At 40.5% G+C, this 15,739-nt stretch overlaps 1 protein-coding gene across 1 annotated transcript in view; it reads right to left on the reverse strand.

Annotated features, from left to right (window-relative positions):
* VWF (von Willebrand factor) overlaps positions 1-15,739 on the reverse strand; it is a 132,666-nt gene that overhangs the window by 9,259 nt on the left and 107,668 nt on the right. The window contains exons 44-47 of the mRNA XM_027733254.2: positions 8,675-8,785; positions 8,201-8,384; positions 6,926-6,966; positions 1,733-1,846 (exon numbers count right to left, since the gene is read on the reverse strand). Coding sequence (XP_027589055.2) covers positions 1,733-1,846; positions 6,926-6,966; positions 8,201-8,384; positions 8,675-8,785 — 450 coding nt within the window. The remainder of the gene's footprint in view (positions 1-1,732; positions 1,847-6,925; positions 6,967-8,200; positions 8,385-8,674; positions 8,786-15,739) is intronic.

Raw genomic sequence — 15,739 nt, forward strand, 5'->3', positions numbered from 1 at the left:
TCCTTAATAAGCCCAACTGGAAATGGCCTTTCCTTCAGGGTTTTTTGTTTAGTCTGTGCTTTTGGGTCAGGTGGGGGAAAGGAGCTGTTTGGGAATCGTGTGGGTGGTGAAAGAAGCAGGAGTGGAATGTTTCCCCATTCTTTTTACCACGTATTATATTGATTCCTCTACCTTTAGTTCCTACAGCTGGCTTCTTGCACTGAACAGCAAGAATGAATGTTTGTGTATTTTGTGTGTGGGAACATACATATGCATACGTGCTTCTGGCCACAGATTCATTCTAGTGTATCTGGTTTTTTTCATGGATCTGCCAGGTTATATTTTGTGGAAGTGAGAAAGATGCTCAGCACTGAGCTTGGCCATTTATTTACCCTTCAGAAGCTTGTGTTTATAATCATACCTTACAGGAGGGGTGATATTAGAGTCCAGAACCACAAAAAGCATTCCAGATTCTCTCTTTTCCCACAGGTCACATCCACATCAGCAAATAAAAGGGGTCAAGGCCAGCTTTCTGGCCCTGCAGACAAGCAGAACACATATGCATGACTAATCTGCATTGTCCACACAAAACAGGCTGGCCCTGGGTTGTCCTGTGCCCAGGCACTATTTGGAAGTTTTCTAGTCTCAACAGGCCATCTGGGACACTGCAGACAATTCTTCAAGCTAAGGGGTGTCAGGACATAATCTGAGCCTATTTTGTTTATTAGTAGAGACAAATCTCTACAGAAACTTGACTTACTACATTTCCAGTCTTTTCCATTTCTGCTAAGGGATTGAAAATTGAACTCAACCAAAATGCTTGGTTTTCCAGGGACCTTATCCATGTATGCCTCTCCTGGACCTCAGTCAAGAATCCCATATGATCATGTTAGAGATGTGGATTTTTGGTGCTTGCACAGGCCCCAGGGTTTGTTTGGGCCTATTGGACTTCATCCATCACCCAGGAAAAGGCAGAAGAGGAAGGGGCATTTAAGCCTTTTTCTGTGAAACCTAGCTGCTGGTTTGTGCTCTTTGGACATGGGGAGATTAAACCATCCTCTACAACTTGCTCAGGTCTCCTTCTACTTGAGGTATTGGTGTCAAAAGAGAAAACTATTTGATTTAGCAGAGCTGGTCAGGCCCTCCACTCACACAGTTGGTCAGTGAAGTAAAAATGGGATATATTTTCCTTTGGCTTTCCCAGCCAAACTCATTCCTTGCAGGTGATGGCAGCAAAGCAGCAGCAAAGACTTCAAAAATTCAAGTGGAACTGATGGAGACAGTCACCTCAAATCACCTAAGGTATGGTTGGGAAGGGGACAGAAATACTAGTGAGCCCAGCTATTGAACAATTCAGAATAGTCATGGAAAAGCCCTGAAGGATGGAGATCTGGCTGAGCTGCCAATCCCTGGAGAGACTGTAGGAAAGGGGACACAGCAGGTCCTGTTGCAAATGATTTGCCAAACATTATACTGCCTTAAAGGTAAGTAATCCAAAATACACAATAAAATGTGCCCATGGAGCTGACAACCATGTAAAGTTATCTTTCCTGTGCCGTGGATTTATATCAGATTTGGTCTTATATCATCTAATTCATGTGAAGAAGGACACAGAGCCATGACTTCTCAGAGAAACCCGAAGAAAGGCAGAAGGTCCCAGAGTTATACCAAACAGAAATTGGTGTATACAGTGAAAACAGAACCTTCTCATCAGACAGTTCTTAATAAGAACATCCAGACTGCTCTCACTTACCTGTGGGCATGGTGGGCAGCTCACTTTTGTACATCTCAGAGTGTATTTCCGAGGCATTGACTGGAAGTAGCAGTCACACGTTGTGCACTGATCCACCATCAGGCGCCTCCCAGCCTGAAACATCAGAACCAGTTTGTCAGTGAGTGACTGTCTCTTCAGCAAAACTCAAATAAACAAGCCATTTTACCTAGGATAAATCTCTTTCATTAAATCTTGCATTGTAACTCTTTGCTAGACAAACGAGAAAACCAATGCCCTCAGTTTCCAGAGACCCAAACTTTTGCATCTCTAATTCCAGAACAAGCAGCATAGCACAAGGCTATTTTTCAATAAAGCCCTTTAGAAGTTCTTAATCTGAGAAATGGCACCAGCATTTCTTACTCTGTTGCTTACAAAGCTAGCAAGCAAGAAAGGAATCCTTGAAAGTTCATGAGGAAGATCTTATCATGAGCTGCCCTGGCTGTGTGGTTGCCAACAGTTCATTTTTCGACTGTAATGAATTGGTTTGCCAACAAGTTTTTATTCTTGAGCCACCACAACCCACAGATCATGGGCAGAAATTGCTTGTTATTGTTCTTGTACTAATAGTGCTTGGAATTTCTAAAGGCTTAAAAGCTTAAAATTGAGAAAGGACGAAATAAAACAAAATCAGAAACAGAATTACTGATTGAAGAACCCTACTTGTCCATAGTTACAAGCAAACCAGTGGCTGAGCTGGCCCACAGTGCAAATTCCCTGAGCTCTTCCCCAACACCTTTTTTGCTGGATCCCATCACCTTCTCAAAGCAAGTAAACTGACATTTCAAATGTAGAGCAAAAATGCCAAACCATTAAATGGGAAACAAAAGGATGTGGGGTTAGTAATTGGATTCCCATCACTGAAAGGATTTCTAAATACAAAGTCTTTCTTCTGCCCAAGTGCAGAGCCTTTCATTTCAACCCTAAAATAACAAACCACTAACACTGAAGAGACAAAGTGGGAGAAGTCTATTCAAGATTTTCACAAAGAACTTCTAAAAGCTAATAAATAAGGTAAACAGACATTTCATATTGCTAGATTATGAAAGCTTTGAGTTGTGCTTCAAAAATCAATGGAATGCCACTGCTGACTTCCTTTGGAACAGGAACTTCCCATGCTACATGCTGTGCATATCCTTAGATTCCTTTTTTAATTATGACACACTAGTAAATGTTCATGGAACAAATGGAGCAAAAATAAGAAGCTGGATAAAGTAATTGTGTAAAGGTAATGCACTTGTGGGTAGTTTAGAGCCAATACTCTCACATATACCCTCAAGGACAAATGTTCTGATTAATGGATTTTAGCTACCTTCTTATTCTGTGCCCCAGGACAGCAGAGATCCTCTGGCCTCAGCCATTTTCTATAAAGCACCAGCAACAGTAATGGCTTTTTTCTTGTTTTGTGGAGGTCTAGAAAAGAGATCCTCCACATACAACATGATGGAAGAGGCAATACCAGTGGGGGGAGATCTCACCTTGAGGCCTCAGCATGGGACTCAGCTTTCCTGGTTTAACTTTTTGCAGTGAATATCATTAAGCTGGAGCGTTAAGAAACCTCAATGGATACAGGCATGAGGATGCACTCCTATTTCGCTATGGGAGAGGGATGGTGGGCTGGTTTTGGTTGGGGTAGAGTTAATTTTCTCCCCAGTGGCTACTATGGGGCTGTGTTTTGGATTTGTAATGAACAAATTCATTGTGATAATATAGATGATATATATTTTACATACACACACACACACACACATATATATGTATATGGTGATAATATAGAGCTGGTTTTGCTGTTGGTGAGCCATTGCTTGCACAGAGCCAAGGTCTCTTCTGCTTTTCCTGCTGCCATGCTGGTGAGGAGACTGGAGGTGCCTGGAAGGCTAGGAGGAGACAGAGCCAGGACAGGTGATCCCACATGACAAAAGGGATATTCCAGACCACATGGTATTATGTATATAAAGTGAAGGGAAGATGGAGGAAGGTGTGGACATTTGGAGTGATGGCATTTGTCTTCCGAAGTCACTCTTACACATGATGGAGCCCTGCTTTCCTGGAGATGGCTGAACACCTGCCTGCCCATGGGAAGCAGTGAATTAATTCCTTGTTTTGATTTGCTTTGCTTGCATGGCTTTTTCTTTCCTTGTTAAACCATCTTTATCTTAACCCATGAGTTTTCCAACTTTTACCCTTCCTGTTCTCTTCCCGACCCCGCTGGAGGGGGAGTGAGTGAGCTTGGTTGGTGGCTGGGGTTAAACCACAACAGATGGATAGCAAATACCATATGAAACTCCAAATTTTTTGTTTCATCTCAACATTGGAAAGCATTCAGGCACCGGAGCGATGGTCCTAGGACAGAACACGTGGCATTCAACCCAGTGACACGAGCATTGCTCTACATGTTCACAGCTCCACACGCACGTGTACAAGTACACATGTTGTGGAGTCAGTAATTGGATTCCTTGCAAATCTGGGAGATGCCCTCATCATGTTGACCTGCTTCAAACTGAGGCTGGATTTGTTCAGTTTAGCACCATAACCATACTTAATTCAGGCCTTCCAGAAGAATGCTTCAGCAGCTCCAGAATTTAACACCACAAACAAAAGGTTTATAAAGCCCCAGCTGATATTATAATTGATATCCTTGTCGAATCTTCTCATAGATCTGACATTTCAATGAATACAAAATAGATAGATAAAGTTGAGTTTATATAAAAAATCACTGTTACAGGCAGGAATACAGGGATTACTAGAGACATGTTGAAATGAAATCCTCACACACAAGCGCCTCAAACTTTAGGGGGCAGGTCTTACCTTGATCCAAACTTTGCTTAGCATGGTAGAACTAAATGAAATAATGGATTGATACCTCTTTTCTCCTTTATATAACACACCTATCATGTGTTTTCTTGGCTAATGTGAAATGAAATGTCAATATCTGCTAACCCCTCGCAACCAAAATAACCTGCATAAAGCCCAAATCTACTCAGGTCTGCCTCAAAAAATGCCACTCAGTAAAAGCCTGGAAACATAGATGAGTGATACAAATAATTCTTTTGGTAAATACAGTCACCTGCTTAGAATTCTGCAGTTGAAACCCACAGCATTGTTAAGAACAGCAGAGTGAATGCAATGCAGCAAATTACTGGAATATAATATTGGTAACCAGACATAAGACAAAAATGTAAAGGGATTAAGGACACAGTCAGTTACCAGCACGGCAGTAAAAGATTCAGAATTTGGAACTATTCAGTGCATGAGTTAATGCAGCAAAGTTTTCCCTTGATATAAAATGAAACTTGAAACCTGTTCTTAAAGGACCCAGAATAAAGGTTTTGAAATCCAGGAAGTAAAAACTTCTGTGGACAGCACATCTTTCCTGACCAGGACTCTGGAACCAGTCACTGGAGCAGAGAAAGTACAAGGCAAAGCTGTAGTAACGCCAGCTGCTTGAAAGCTTTCAGACATACAGCGAATTAACTTATAATATCTCATTAAATGAAGCTTAATTGAAAAGTTCATTCATTTTAGACAAGTTCTAATATAATAAGAACTAATAAAAATGTAGTTTTGTTCAGCTGAAACACTTCATAAATTTAATTATAAATTTGGATAATTTGATTAAATAGGAATTTTTTTTTCAATACTGTAGAAGCAGAAATGTTTTGAAGTCTCAAAAATACAGGTATCTCTCATTTCGCCTTCAAAGTGGCATTTTGCTTCAAAATTTGCTTATACTTTATTTTAAAGTATTTTTAAATATTTCAAAACGCTTGAGAAGAGGAAAAAAAAAGACTTTACTTGACAGATCAGGTAGAGGTTTTGTTGGAAGAGGAAAAAATTAGTTGGTCGTGAAAGAACAGCATGCAAGTGGAGAGACAACTTTGCAACACAGAATTTTTATATATATATATATATATGTTTATCCTATATAACAGAAGGTGGCAGGAGCTGGGAATTACTATCCTGCTTGACATTCCCTACAAGTACGGTCTCTATAGAAAGGCACAACTAGTTCTAAAAACACACTATAGAGGATACAAGGAGAAGGATCAAAGAAAAGAAGATTATTTCAGATTTTTACCACTTTTAAGCAAGTGTTCTGACAAGAAAGGCAGAGTTATTCCTTGGATTTAGTTCTCCAGGGAAGTAATCCCTACACAGAATGATGGATGCTTGATGACATGAGTTCAGCTCTAAAATACTGATAAACTATGAAAAAAAAATCCAAGCCAAGGGAAATAGATGGAGAAATGTTCCCCCTGCCATATCTCCTCTAAAATAGAGATTTGAGTAAATTCACCTTTAAATAAATGAAAAAGGAAGACATATGTTGACAAAGCAGGAATACAGAGGCTAAAAGTTAGGTTAAATGACTAAAAGAGAACCTGTTTCCCTGGGGGATGATGAGAATATTTAGAGCTCCTTGACACCAGAGGTGCTGCCAGAATATGGATTTAGGGAAACAATGGACAATTGACAGAGCTCGCCAAAGATAAATTCGGCATAAATGAGATCAGATGCTTAACTCCCATATTCCCACTGCCATGGGCTGGGTTAAACATGTCTTAATCTATCCATTAAATACACAGTTGAGGAAAAATTTCCTCAGAGGGCATATCAGCAGGGATCTTGAAAGGGAAAAGAGGTCAAACAGTGAGGAAGCTCAGCTTTCCTGTTCCTGCTAATAGCCAAGGAGGGATACCTCTCCTTCCACACAGGTGGAGCAAGTCTCCATCCTTTTTTAATCTGCCTTATCCTCTAAACAGAATATGGGAAGTTTTTGCTTCCCTGAAGTGGGCAAGGATCATTTCTGAGATTAACCCTCACAGATAGTTTCCTGTGCGTTTGCTAGTCTGCAAACCATTACATAATGCAGATTATCACAGTTTCTAAGCACTTTTCTCAAGCATCCTTTCAAGATAAGGAAACATTACTGTCCCTATTTTGCAGAAATACTCACTGTCGTATAGGAAGACCATGACAGGGTCATGAGCTGGACACAGACATGCTGAGCCCCTTGCCACTGCTTTTACTCTAAGGTCTCCCTTGCAGAGATTGTGTCTGAAAAAAGCTGCCCTTTATTCTCTCTGTGTATATTCTGGGAAGTGTGTTTCCTTCAAAAGCTCATTCATATATCTAAATCTCTTACCATCACAGGTAAAAGGAATTGTGTCTTACCCCAATTACAGTGCCATTCAAAGGACAACCATTCAAGGGGACTGAAAAAGAAGACAATATTCCATTTAGCATTACCATTATAATGACAGTACCAAGATTTAATCAATCACAGGTATGACTTATTATAGTTCCAACTTGAAGAAATGTACACCAAGTTTCACTGTAAAGAGTCATATCTGAGCCCCCTTACATTATACCTTGAAAGGCAGCAATATTTGTCAGTTATCCTTAATTCCACATCAAAATATCCCTTGCTGAGCTATTTTTTACCAAGTACATGGTACAATGTAAACTTTCCCCTCCAGTTCAAGCCTCACATTCTCAGAAGATGCACCCAGGTTTTCTGCAAGTTAGAGTGTGTATATCCTCTCCTCTTCCACTGCTACCTCCTCACTCTGTGGTTGCACACATAGTTGTCAACTAAACATGACTGTGAGTCCTCCCAGATTGAGGCCAATTAGCCACATCTTTAGATTTGGACTTTGGAGCCAAGTCTATGCTAGGAATCACAGAATCATAGGCACATTGGAAGGGATGAAAGACCATCTTTTTCCAACCCTCCTGTCATGGGCAGGGATACCACTATCCCAGCTTGCTCAGAGCACCATCCAGCCTGGCTTGGACACTTCCAGGGATGGGGCAGCCACAGCTTCTCTGGGCAACCTGTGCCAGGGCCTCACCACCCTCACAGGGAAGAATTTCTTCCTAACACCTAACCTAAACCTACTCTCACTGTTTGAAGCCATTCCCCCTTGTCCTGTCACTACATGGTAAATAGTCTCTCTCCATCTTCCTTGTGGGCTCCAGAGCTGGAGGCAGCACTGCAGGGGGTTCTCCCCAGAGGGGGCAGAGGGGCAGAACCCCCCCTATCCTGCTGCCCACACTGCTTTGGGTGCAGCCCAGGGCATGGGTGGAGTTCTGACTGCCAGCACACGTGGCCAGCTCATGCACAGCCACAATCTCAGAGACAGGGAGGACACCACGGCTGCCTGCAAACTCCCTTTTCCTGGCAGGCACTGGAAAGAGCTTTGAACCTTCATAGGCCAAAAGCATCTCAAGATCTCTTAAATGACTAGCAATGCAGAAACAAAGCCCAGTATGTGTCTCTGAAGCAATGCAAAAGAGCTTCAACAGCACATGGTTCAACAGGAGACAGTGAACAGCAGCTGGGAAGAAGCTGGAAGGAATGCTGAGTTGGAAGGGACCCACGAGGGTCATTGAGTCCAACTCCTGGTCCTGCACAGGACCATCCGTTTGTCATACACAAAACCTTACCACATCTGCAGGAAGGACAGCAGTCAATTATTTGGTTGCACTGCAGCTCAGTTCCCTCTGGGCAGGCAGGCACATCCATCTGAGCACAAGAAACATTCTTTTCCTGCACAAAAACCTCATTGTTCACCTGGACACAGGAGTTGATAACGCAGCGATTGAAGGGGGATCGCCACTCTGAGCCGACCTGATGGGAAATAAAAGAATTAAATATAGGCAGCAGTGTTTGTGCCACTGGAGAGAGAGAAAACCACATCAGTAATTTTACACAAAACATATTACCCAGAAAAGGGTGGGGAAGGTTTACTTGTTAGAATCAAGTGGGTAAGTCACATGCCACATGAACCATTGTTCCCCAGTGCTGCTTGATGTGTAGAAGAAATAGCTGGTGTCTTCTTCACCTCCTTCTGTGGAACACGAAACAATTCCCGGGTGTTTCTGCTGGAAGAGGAAGTGTCCACCCCACTGGCACCTCACCTGATACAAAGGAGGATCTGCATCCCCCCGAGGCCGAAACCATGGCTCCTCACAGGCAACCTTCTGGCACCTCCCACAGCACTCCCCTTCTGGGACAACATACTTGTATCCCTGTAGGAGAAAAGAAAAGAAAAGGACTGACTGATCCAGGAACAGAAGACAAATGAGAAGATTGATCCTAAAAGGGTTCAATGTTTAATGTCAGCACCAGTTTCTGAAAAGGGGAGCTTGAAAAACAACTGTAAGGCCACACGTTGCTATTACAAGTGGTTGACCCAGCACAGCATCCTGTTAAACCTTTAACATTACCTGTCAGAAGAGATAAATTAAAATGCACACAACGTTAGAAGCAGAAATTCTTATCTCACTAGTTCCTGCCTAATCTGTATTTTGAAGACACATTCACTGCAGCTACATGGACTAACTCGAGATGCTGTTCTTGCTCAGGTCATGCCAATTGACAGGTGGCCCTTGTGTAGTTTCTTTTAGCAACCTGTAAAGAGCAAGTCTTTCCAATAATACAGCCCCACAGAGAAGTGCAAAAGAAAAAAATAAGACCACCTCTAAGGTTGCCAGAATTGCCCTGCTATTAGGTAAATTTTGAGAGAAAACTACATGTGAATATATACCCAGTTTAAACAAGTCCACTATGTTAAGTCACTGTTTTTACATACAACACATATATAGTTATGAGATTTATTTTTTATTTTAAAAATATTTTACATTATATATATAAATATATTAATATAAATACATATTTTATAAAAGAAAATTAAAAGGAAAAATTGTTCTTGTGGTATCTTGGAGATTAATCAGCACTCAGAACTCCCCTTCCCACTCCTGAGAATTCAAGGGTAGAATTCAGTCTGAGCACATTCAAATATCTGACTGCCCTGTGCTTAAGCAGAGAGAAAAGGTTGGCCAGATGTAGTCCAGGGATCAGTTTTGATTGATCATTTCATCTTTTCATACAATCACAGAATCATTTAAGTTGAAAAAGACCTTTAAGATCATCAAATTGAACCATTAACCCAGCACTGACAAGTCCAAAACAATATAAGCACATACATTAAATGCAAAAGGTATTTTAAAAAAATTCTAGAAATTAAGATAACATAAAATGAAACTACTATGCAACACTAGAGATAATGTAACTTATCGAAGTCTAACACTTAATTATGGAAAATTAAATAAGCAGCATGAAAATTATAATTGAACAGCAGAACCTCTGTTCTGCTGTTCAATTCATAGAGCAGAGAACTAAAAAAATCTTGTGAATTCAGGGAAATTATAAATAGGTCAACTTAAAAAAAAAAAAAAAAAAGAAAAAATACCACAGAAAGAACAGGAATCCCAATTCTCACTTTTAATACATATTCATCTCCTGAAACAAGTAACCAAATACTTAAACATTGGAGTATCTAAGTGAAACAAAGCAATGAGCTTTAATCTAATCAGAAATAATATATTCTATATTTAATAGCCAAGCAGTCTCCAAGGGGCAAAACATAACACTGATTTCAATATGGAGTTGAAAGAAAGATGTTCTGCCATAGAAAATACTGTTCATGTGAAAAATGCCAATAAAAATAAGCATAATTTTATTTTGGTCAAACCCTTTGAACTGAATTACTGAAGTATTCCCAACTGCTCCCTCCCTTCATGAAATATCCCTGATTTGCAACATGAAGCACATTAGCAAACCTTGGTAATCAGTGAACTTTGATATGGAAGTGTATTTCATATAATATTATAAAATGTGATGCCAGAGTTTGACCAAGCTTGGGGGGGAAAGTTGTGGGGGTTTTTTTATGCTACTTTTAGTTGCTAAATACAGGTCTGAAGCATTGGAAGTATCACATGCAACTTTTTATTTGTCTGGTAAACTCAGAGAAGTAAAAATCCATGACATGTTTGTGTCTAGAATAAAGCAAAATCCAGCGGAAGGACCCAAATTTCACTAAGTTGGTTTGAACAGAGACATCTTAAGTGCAAAGAGGTGCTACACAGCAGACTCCAGGGGTGATTTGCACCTCTAAGGCACTGACAAGATCATAGAATCATAAAATGGCCTGTGTTGGAAGGGACCTTAAAGATCATCTTGTTCCAGCCCCCTGCCATGGGCAGGGACACCTTCCACTATCCCAGGTTGCTCAGAGCCACATCCAACCTGGCCTTGAACACTTCCAGGGATGGGGCAGCCACAGCTTCTCTGGGCAACCTGTGCCAGGGCCTTACCACCCTCATAGGGAAGAATTTCTTCCTAATAGCCAATCTAAACCTACTCTCTGTCACTTTGAAGCCTTTCCCCCCTTCTCACTTTTAATACATATTCATCTCCTGAAACAAGTAACCAAATACTTAAACATTGGAGTATCTAAGTGAAAGAAAGCAATGAGCTTTAATCTAATTAGAAATAATATATTCTATATTTAATAGCCAAGCAGTCTCCAAGGGGCAAAACATAACACTGATTTCAATATGGAGTTGAAAGAAAGATGTTCTGCCATAGAAAATACTGTTCATGTGAAAAATGCCAATGAAAATAAGCATAATTTTATTTTGGTCAAACCCTTTGAACTGAATTACTGAAGCATTCCCAACTGCTCCCTCCCTTCATGAAATATCCCCGATTTGCAACACGAAGCACATTAGCAAACCTTGGTAATCAGTGAACTTTGATATGGAAGTGTATTTCATATAATATTATAAAATGTGATGCCAGAGTTTGACCAAGCTTGGGGGGGAAAGTTGTGTTTTGTGTCTTATGCTACTTTTAGCTGCTAAATACAGGTCTGAAGCATTGGAAGTATCACATGCAACTTTTTATTCATGTGGCAAACTCAGAGAAGTAAAAATCCATGACATGTTTGTGTCTAGAATAAAACAAAATCCAGCTGCAGGACCCAAATTTCACTAAGTTGGTTTGAACAGAGACATCTTAAGTGCAAAGAGGTGCTACACAGCAGACTCCAGGGGTGATTTGCACCTCTAAGGCACTGACAAGATCATAGAATCATAAAATGGCCTGTGTTGGAAGGGACCTTAAAGATCATCCAGTTCCAGCCCCCTGCCATGGGCAGGGACACCTTCCACTAGCCCAGGTTGCTCAGAGCCCCATCCAATCTGCCCTTCAACACTTCCAGGGATGGGGCAGCCACAGCTTCTCTGGGCAACCTGTGCCAGGGCCTTACCACCCTCATAGGGAAGAATTTCTTCCCAATATCCAATCTAAACCTACTCTCTGTCACTTTGAAGCCTTTTCCCCCTTGTCCTGTCACTCCAGGCCCTTGGAAATAGTCTCTCTCCATCTTCCTTGTGGGCTCTCTTTAGGTACCGAAAGACTACAATTAGGTCATCCCAGAACCTTCTCTTCTCCAGGTTGAACAACCCCAACTCTCTCAGCCTTTCCTCACAGCAGAGCTGCTCCATCCCTCTGATCATCTTGGTGCCTCCTCTGGACTTGCTCCAGCAGGTCCATGTCCTTCATGTACTAATGTAGGGTTTGGACAGTTCAACCTGCCTGAGTGGCCCTTTTGGTGCTTGGTGTGTTCAAAACCTGAGAACTCTGATTCCTAAGGGGAAGAAACACAGGAGATCACAGCTCCCAATCTCAGCACCTGTTGAACTTGTAACACACCCCCTGGACCATCTGCAACAGCCTATGAGCTCCTTAAAAAGCAGAGCATCTCTCTGTACTTGAGGAATAAGGTGGACAGTGACTCCTCACATTCACAGATCCTCCACAGCTTTAGAAAATCCCACCTTTTGCACCTCACACGGTGGAAATTTGGGCCCACAGGAACAACAAAAGCTTTATTTTACAGGACTAAACCAATTTTCCTGCCCCAGGAGGGAAGGGGTGAGGCACCACAAGGCAGCCCTTGTGTTTGAACTCCCTCCTTTATTCTAGTGTTGCTCAGGACACGTAGTTCATCTCTTCCAGAGTGCTAAGGCTTTGGTCAGAAAACTCTGTCCTGCCTGTTGGCCAACAAAGCAGGAAAGAACAGAAATTATTCCTCAGCATAGCATTTTGAAGAAGGCTTCACTGTTTGCCTTTTACATATTGAGATGATGGTACCTAGAGAGTGTTGGGAGGAACCAAAGACAATGAAAATGGCACCAGTAAACTGAGAAAAAACCCATTGAGATGGATAGAAGTCAACTCGAAATGCTAAAAGCAAAATCTTCAGTGGTGATGAGCCAGGACAATTCTGGAGACTTCCCTGGAGCTGCACTCATTTACCACAGGTGAGGACTTACAAACAGAGTTAAGTCTCTAGAACATTAAAGTACCATTTCCTAATTCCCATAACAAAATATGCTTTAAAATGCAAGCAGGATGTTTGAAATTACATCCCGAGACTTCCACAGATTTTAAATGAGATTCTGCACATCTAATATTCAAACAGTCTTCCCTTTACATTATTTTCTTTGGCCTCCCCTTAATATACTCTAATAAGCCATTTACTACCATGCTTTATATGCTACTTCAAAGCAGAATATTCCTTTAAAATACTGGAGATTAAAGTCCTAGCTTTTGTAGTCAATATATATTATAACCATCATTCACTATGTTTTTGCATGTAAGGCACAAATATTCTTTATTTTAAGTTAATTGATCGAGATGCTTGGAAATCTAACCTAATTAATTTACAAACATTTGGCCAGATGGTTTTGTCTTAAACACTTACCCCAGAAACCTATGCTCTATTGTTCTCATAATCATCTAATACTTTAAATTATCCAATAAATTCATTCATTTAAATGAAACATCCACCTTTTTTCCATAGCATTTATTTACCTTACTCCAAAATTACAGATACGATTTGATTTGAGTTTTGCCATGCTAAGGACAACAGTACCATCTTTCATTCATAAACATGAAGAAGCTAGTACATATTATGGGATTTTGGGGGTTTTTTTCCTCTTTTTGTGTAGCTAGACAAAAAAACTCCAAACTGTTTTCACAAAAGTCAGAGGACACAGTCATACAAGATACTGCACAACTTTAACACCTGACAATGAAATTAATGACCATGAGCAGCAGAGAACCTAAATGTCATCTTACTAATAATCTATGATTAAAGTATGTATTTAATGCGAATACAACTTTCAATGCCATTTAATCTGCACTGAAAAATAAGCTTTAAAGTCTATTCAAACTGCATTACAGCACTACTGCTATCCTTGATACGTATATCCATGAATCAGGAATAAGTAAAGGAAAAAAAAAAATCTGAGCTATCCAGGTACTCCAACAGCCACAGTTTTGGTTGTACAACTTTGATACCATTAAAGGAGCAGAAGAAATGACAGATTCCCAAAAAGAACTGGCAGCATTTCCACCTAGTCTTTTTATTTGTTCTTAAACAGGTTGGGGTTTTTTTTGATACTGCAATGTCAAGGAACTGCAGCTCTGCAATATTTTATTGAATAACAAATCATTGATAAAGTTATGGCTATGAGCTGAAACACAGCCAGATATTTCAGATCTAGTATTTCATAGTAATTGCCATACTAGAAACAACAAACTGAAGGGATTCTCCTGCAACAGCTGAAAACTCTCACATCTACCCTCATGTTTTCACTGCATTTGGCAACCTCAGAACTTTCTCACCCAACTCTGCACTTGCAGAAGCATTTAGTGTTTGTTAGTTTTTCTTCAATGGACTGGGTTTTTGCTCTGGCCCTAGAGAATGATGCAGCGTTTAAGACATAGCAGAGGAAAATATTATTCAAAAAAAGTTTATATCTTGTTCATAGCTTCTCAAGTACACACACATATGTGCTGTCCAGCCTTGTTCTGATAAAGAGACTATAAGTTAAATTATATTGAAATATAGTTGCATTAAGGCATTTGAAATTCTTTGAAAACCAGGGCACAATTATCTTAATAGAGTTCAGAAATGAGAATTGCTGTACAGATATTGGTTTGCTTAACTGAAAAATTCATAGTCAAATTTCAGTGCATGATTTACTGGTTTAAAATACATAAATAAATTTAAAAGATAATTTAAAACTACTCAGACAATTCGAGGTTTCTGCCAGAACATTGAGTCTTGAGGTGCTGCACATAAATGCTCTATGCCCAAGGTCAATCTTTGCCTCCCAGACACATTATTAAAGATGTTACAACACACATTTGGAAATGTTGCTTGGTCAACTGTTTGAATTTTGTGGGGGCTGATGCAATATGTAGCCTTACACAAACCTTTTAAAACTCAGATTTGAAGAGCATTAACCAGCTCATCTTTGCTTCTGCACTGGGCAATAAAACAAATTAGCTGCTTCTGTATTTCACTTCATGGTTCAAGGAAGGACAAACTCATGGGGAAAATCCTGGGTCAAAAAAGACCTCAGAGAATACTCTGAACCCCAAACAGTTGCTCCACATGGACCCTGTACAGCCTCCTCAACCTGCAGATTGTGAGCACATGAGACCACAGACTATGGAGGAGCTGCTTCAAGTCATACAATCATGGAATATTCTGACTTGGAAGGGATCCACAAGGATCACCAAGTCCAACTCCTGGCCCTGCATAGGACAGCTCCAACAATCCCACCATGTGCCTGAGAGTGTTGTCCTTGAACTTCTCAGACAGGTTTGGTGACATGACTACTTCCCTGGGGAGTCTTTTCCAGTACTCAACCACCCTCTGGGTGAAAACCTTTTCTTAATACTCAACTTAAGTCATATTCCTCCACCAACTTTTTGTACCAATTATCTGTCTGTTCCTGCTTGACTAGCTATGTCAATATAACAGAGCAGTTCATACTTCCTTTGCAGGCTTCCAAAACATGGAATTTTATGGCATGTAGCAGATGTCTGAGCGTAATAAAGGCCACAGCATGTGGTGTTATTACTGCTACAATGGGCTGAGCTGAGCAACAGACAGATCTGAAATGTGAACTTCAGAAAGTGAACTTGAGCTAGAACAGACATTTGTAATTGAACTTCAGGCATCATGAACACTTATTGTGCAAGTGGTGTAAATGACAGACACTTCAGGATGCAGTTTTTCTTTTATCAAAATACAAAATAAACTTGTCACTGATTTTCTT

This window comes from Pipra filicauda, unplaced genomic scaffold, assembly GCF_003945595.2.
Source record: "Pipra filicauda isolate LSUMZ 115617 unplaced genomic scaffold, ASM394559v2 scaffold188_size1440453_pilon, whole genome shotgun sequence".
NCBI lineage: Eukaryota > Metazoa > Chordata > Aves > Passeriformes > Pipridae > Pipra > Pipra filicauda.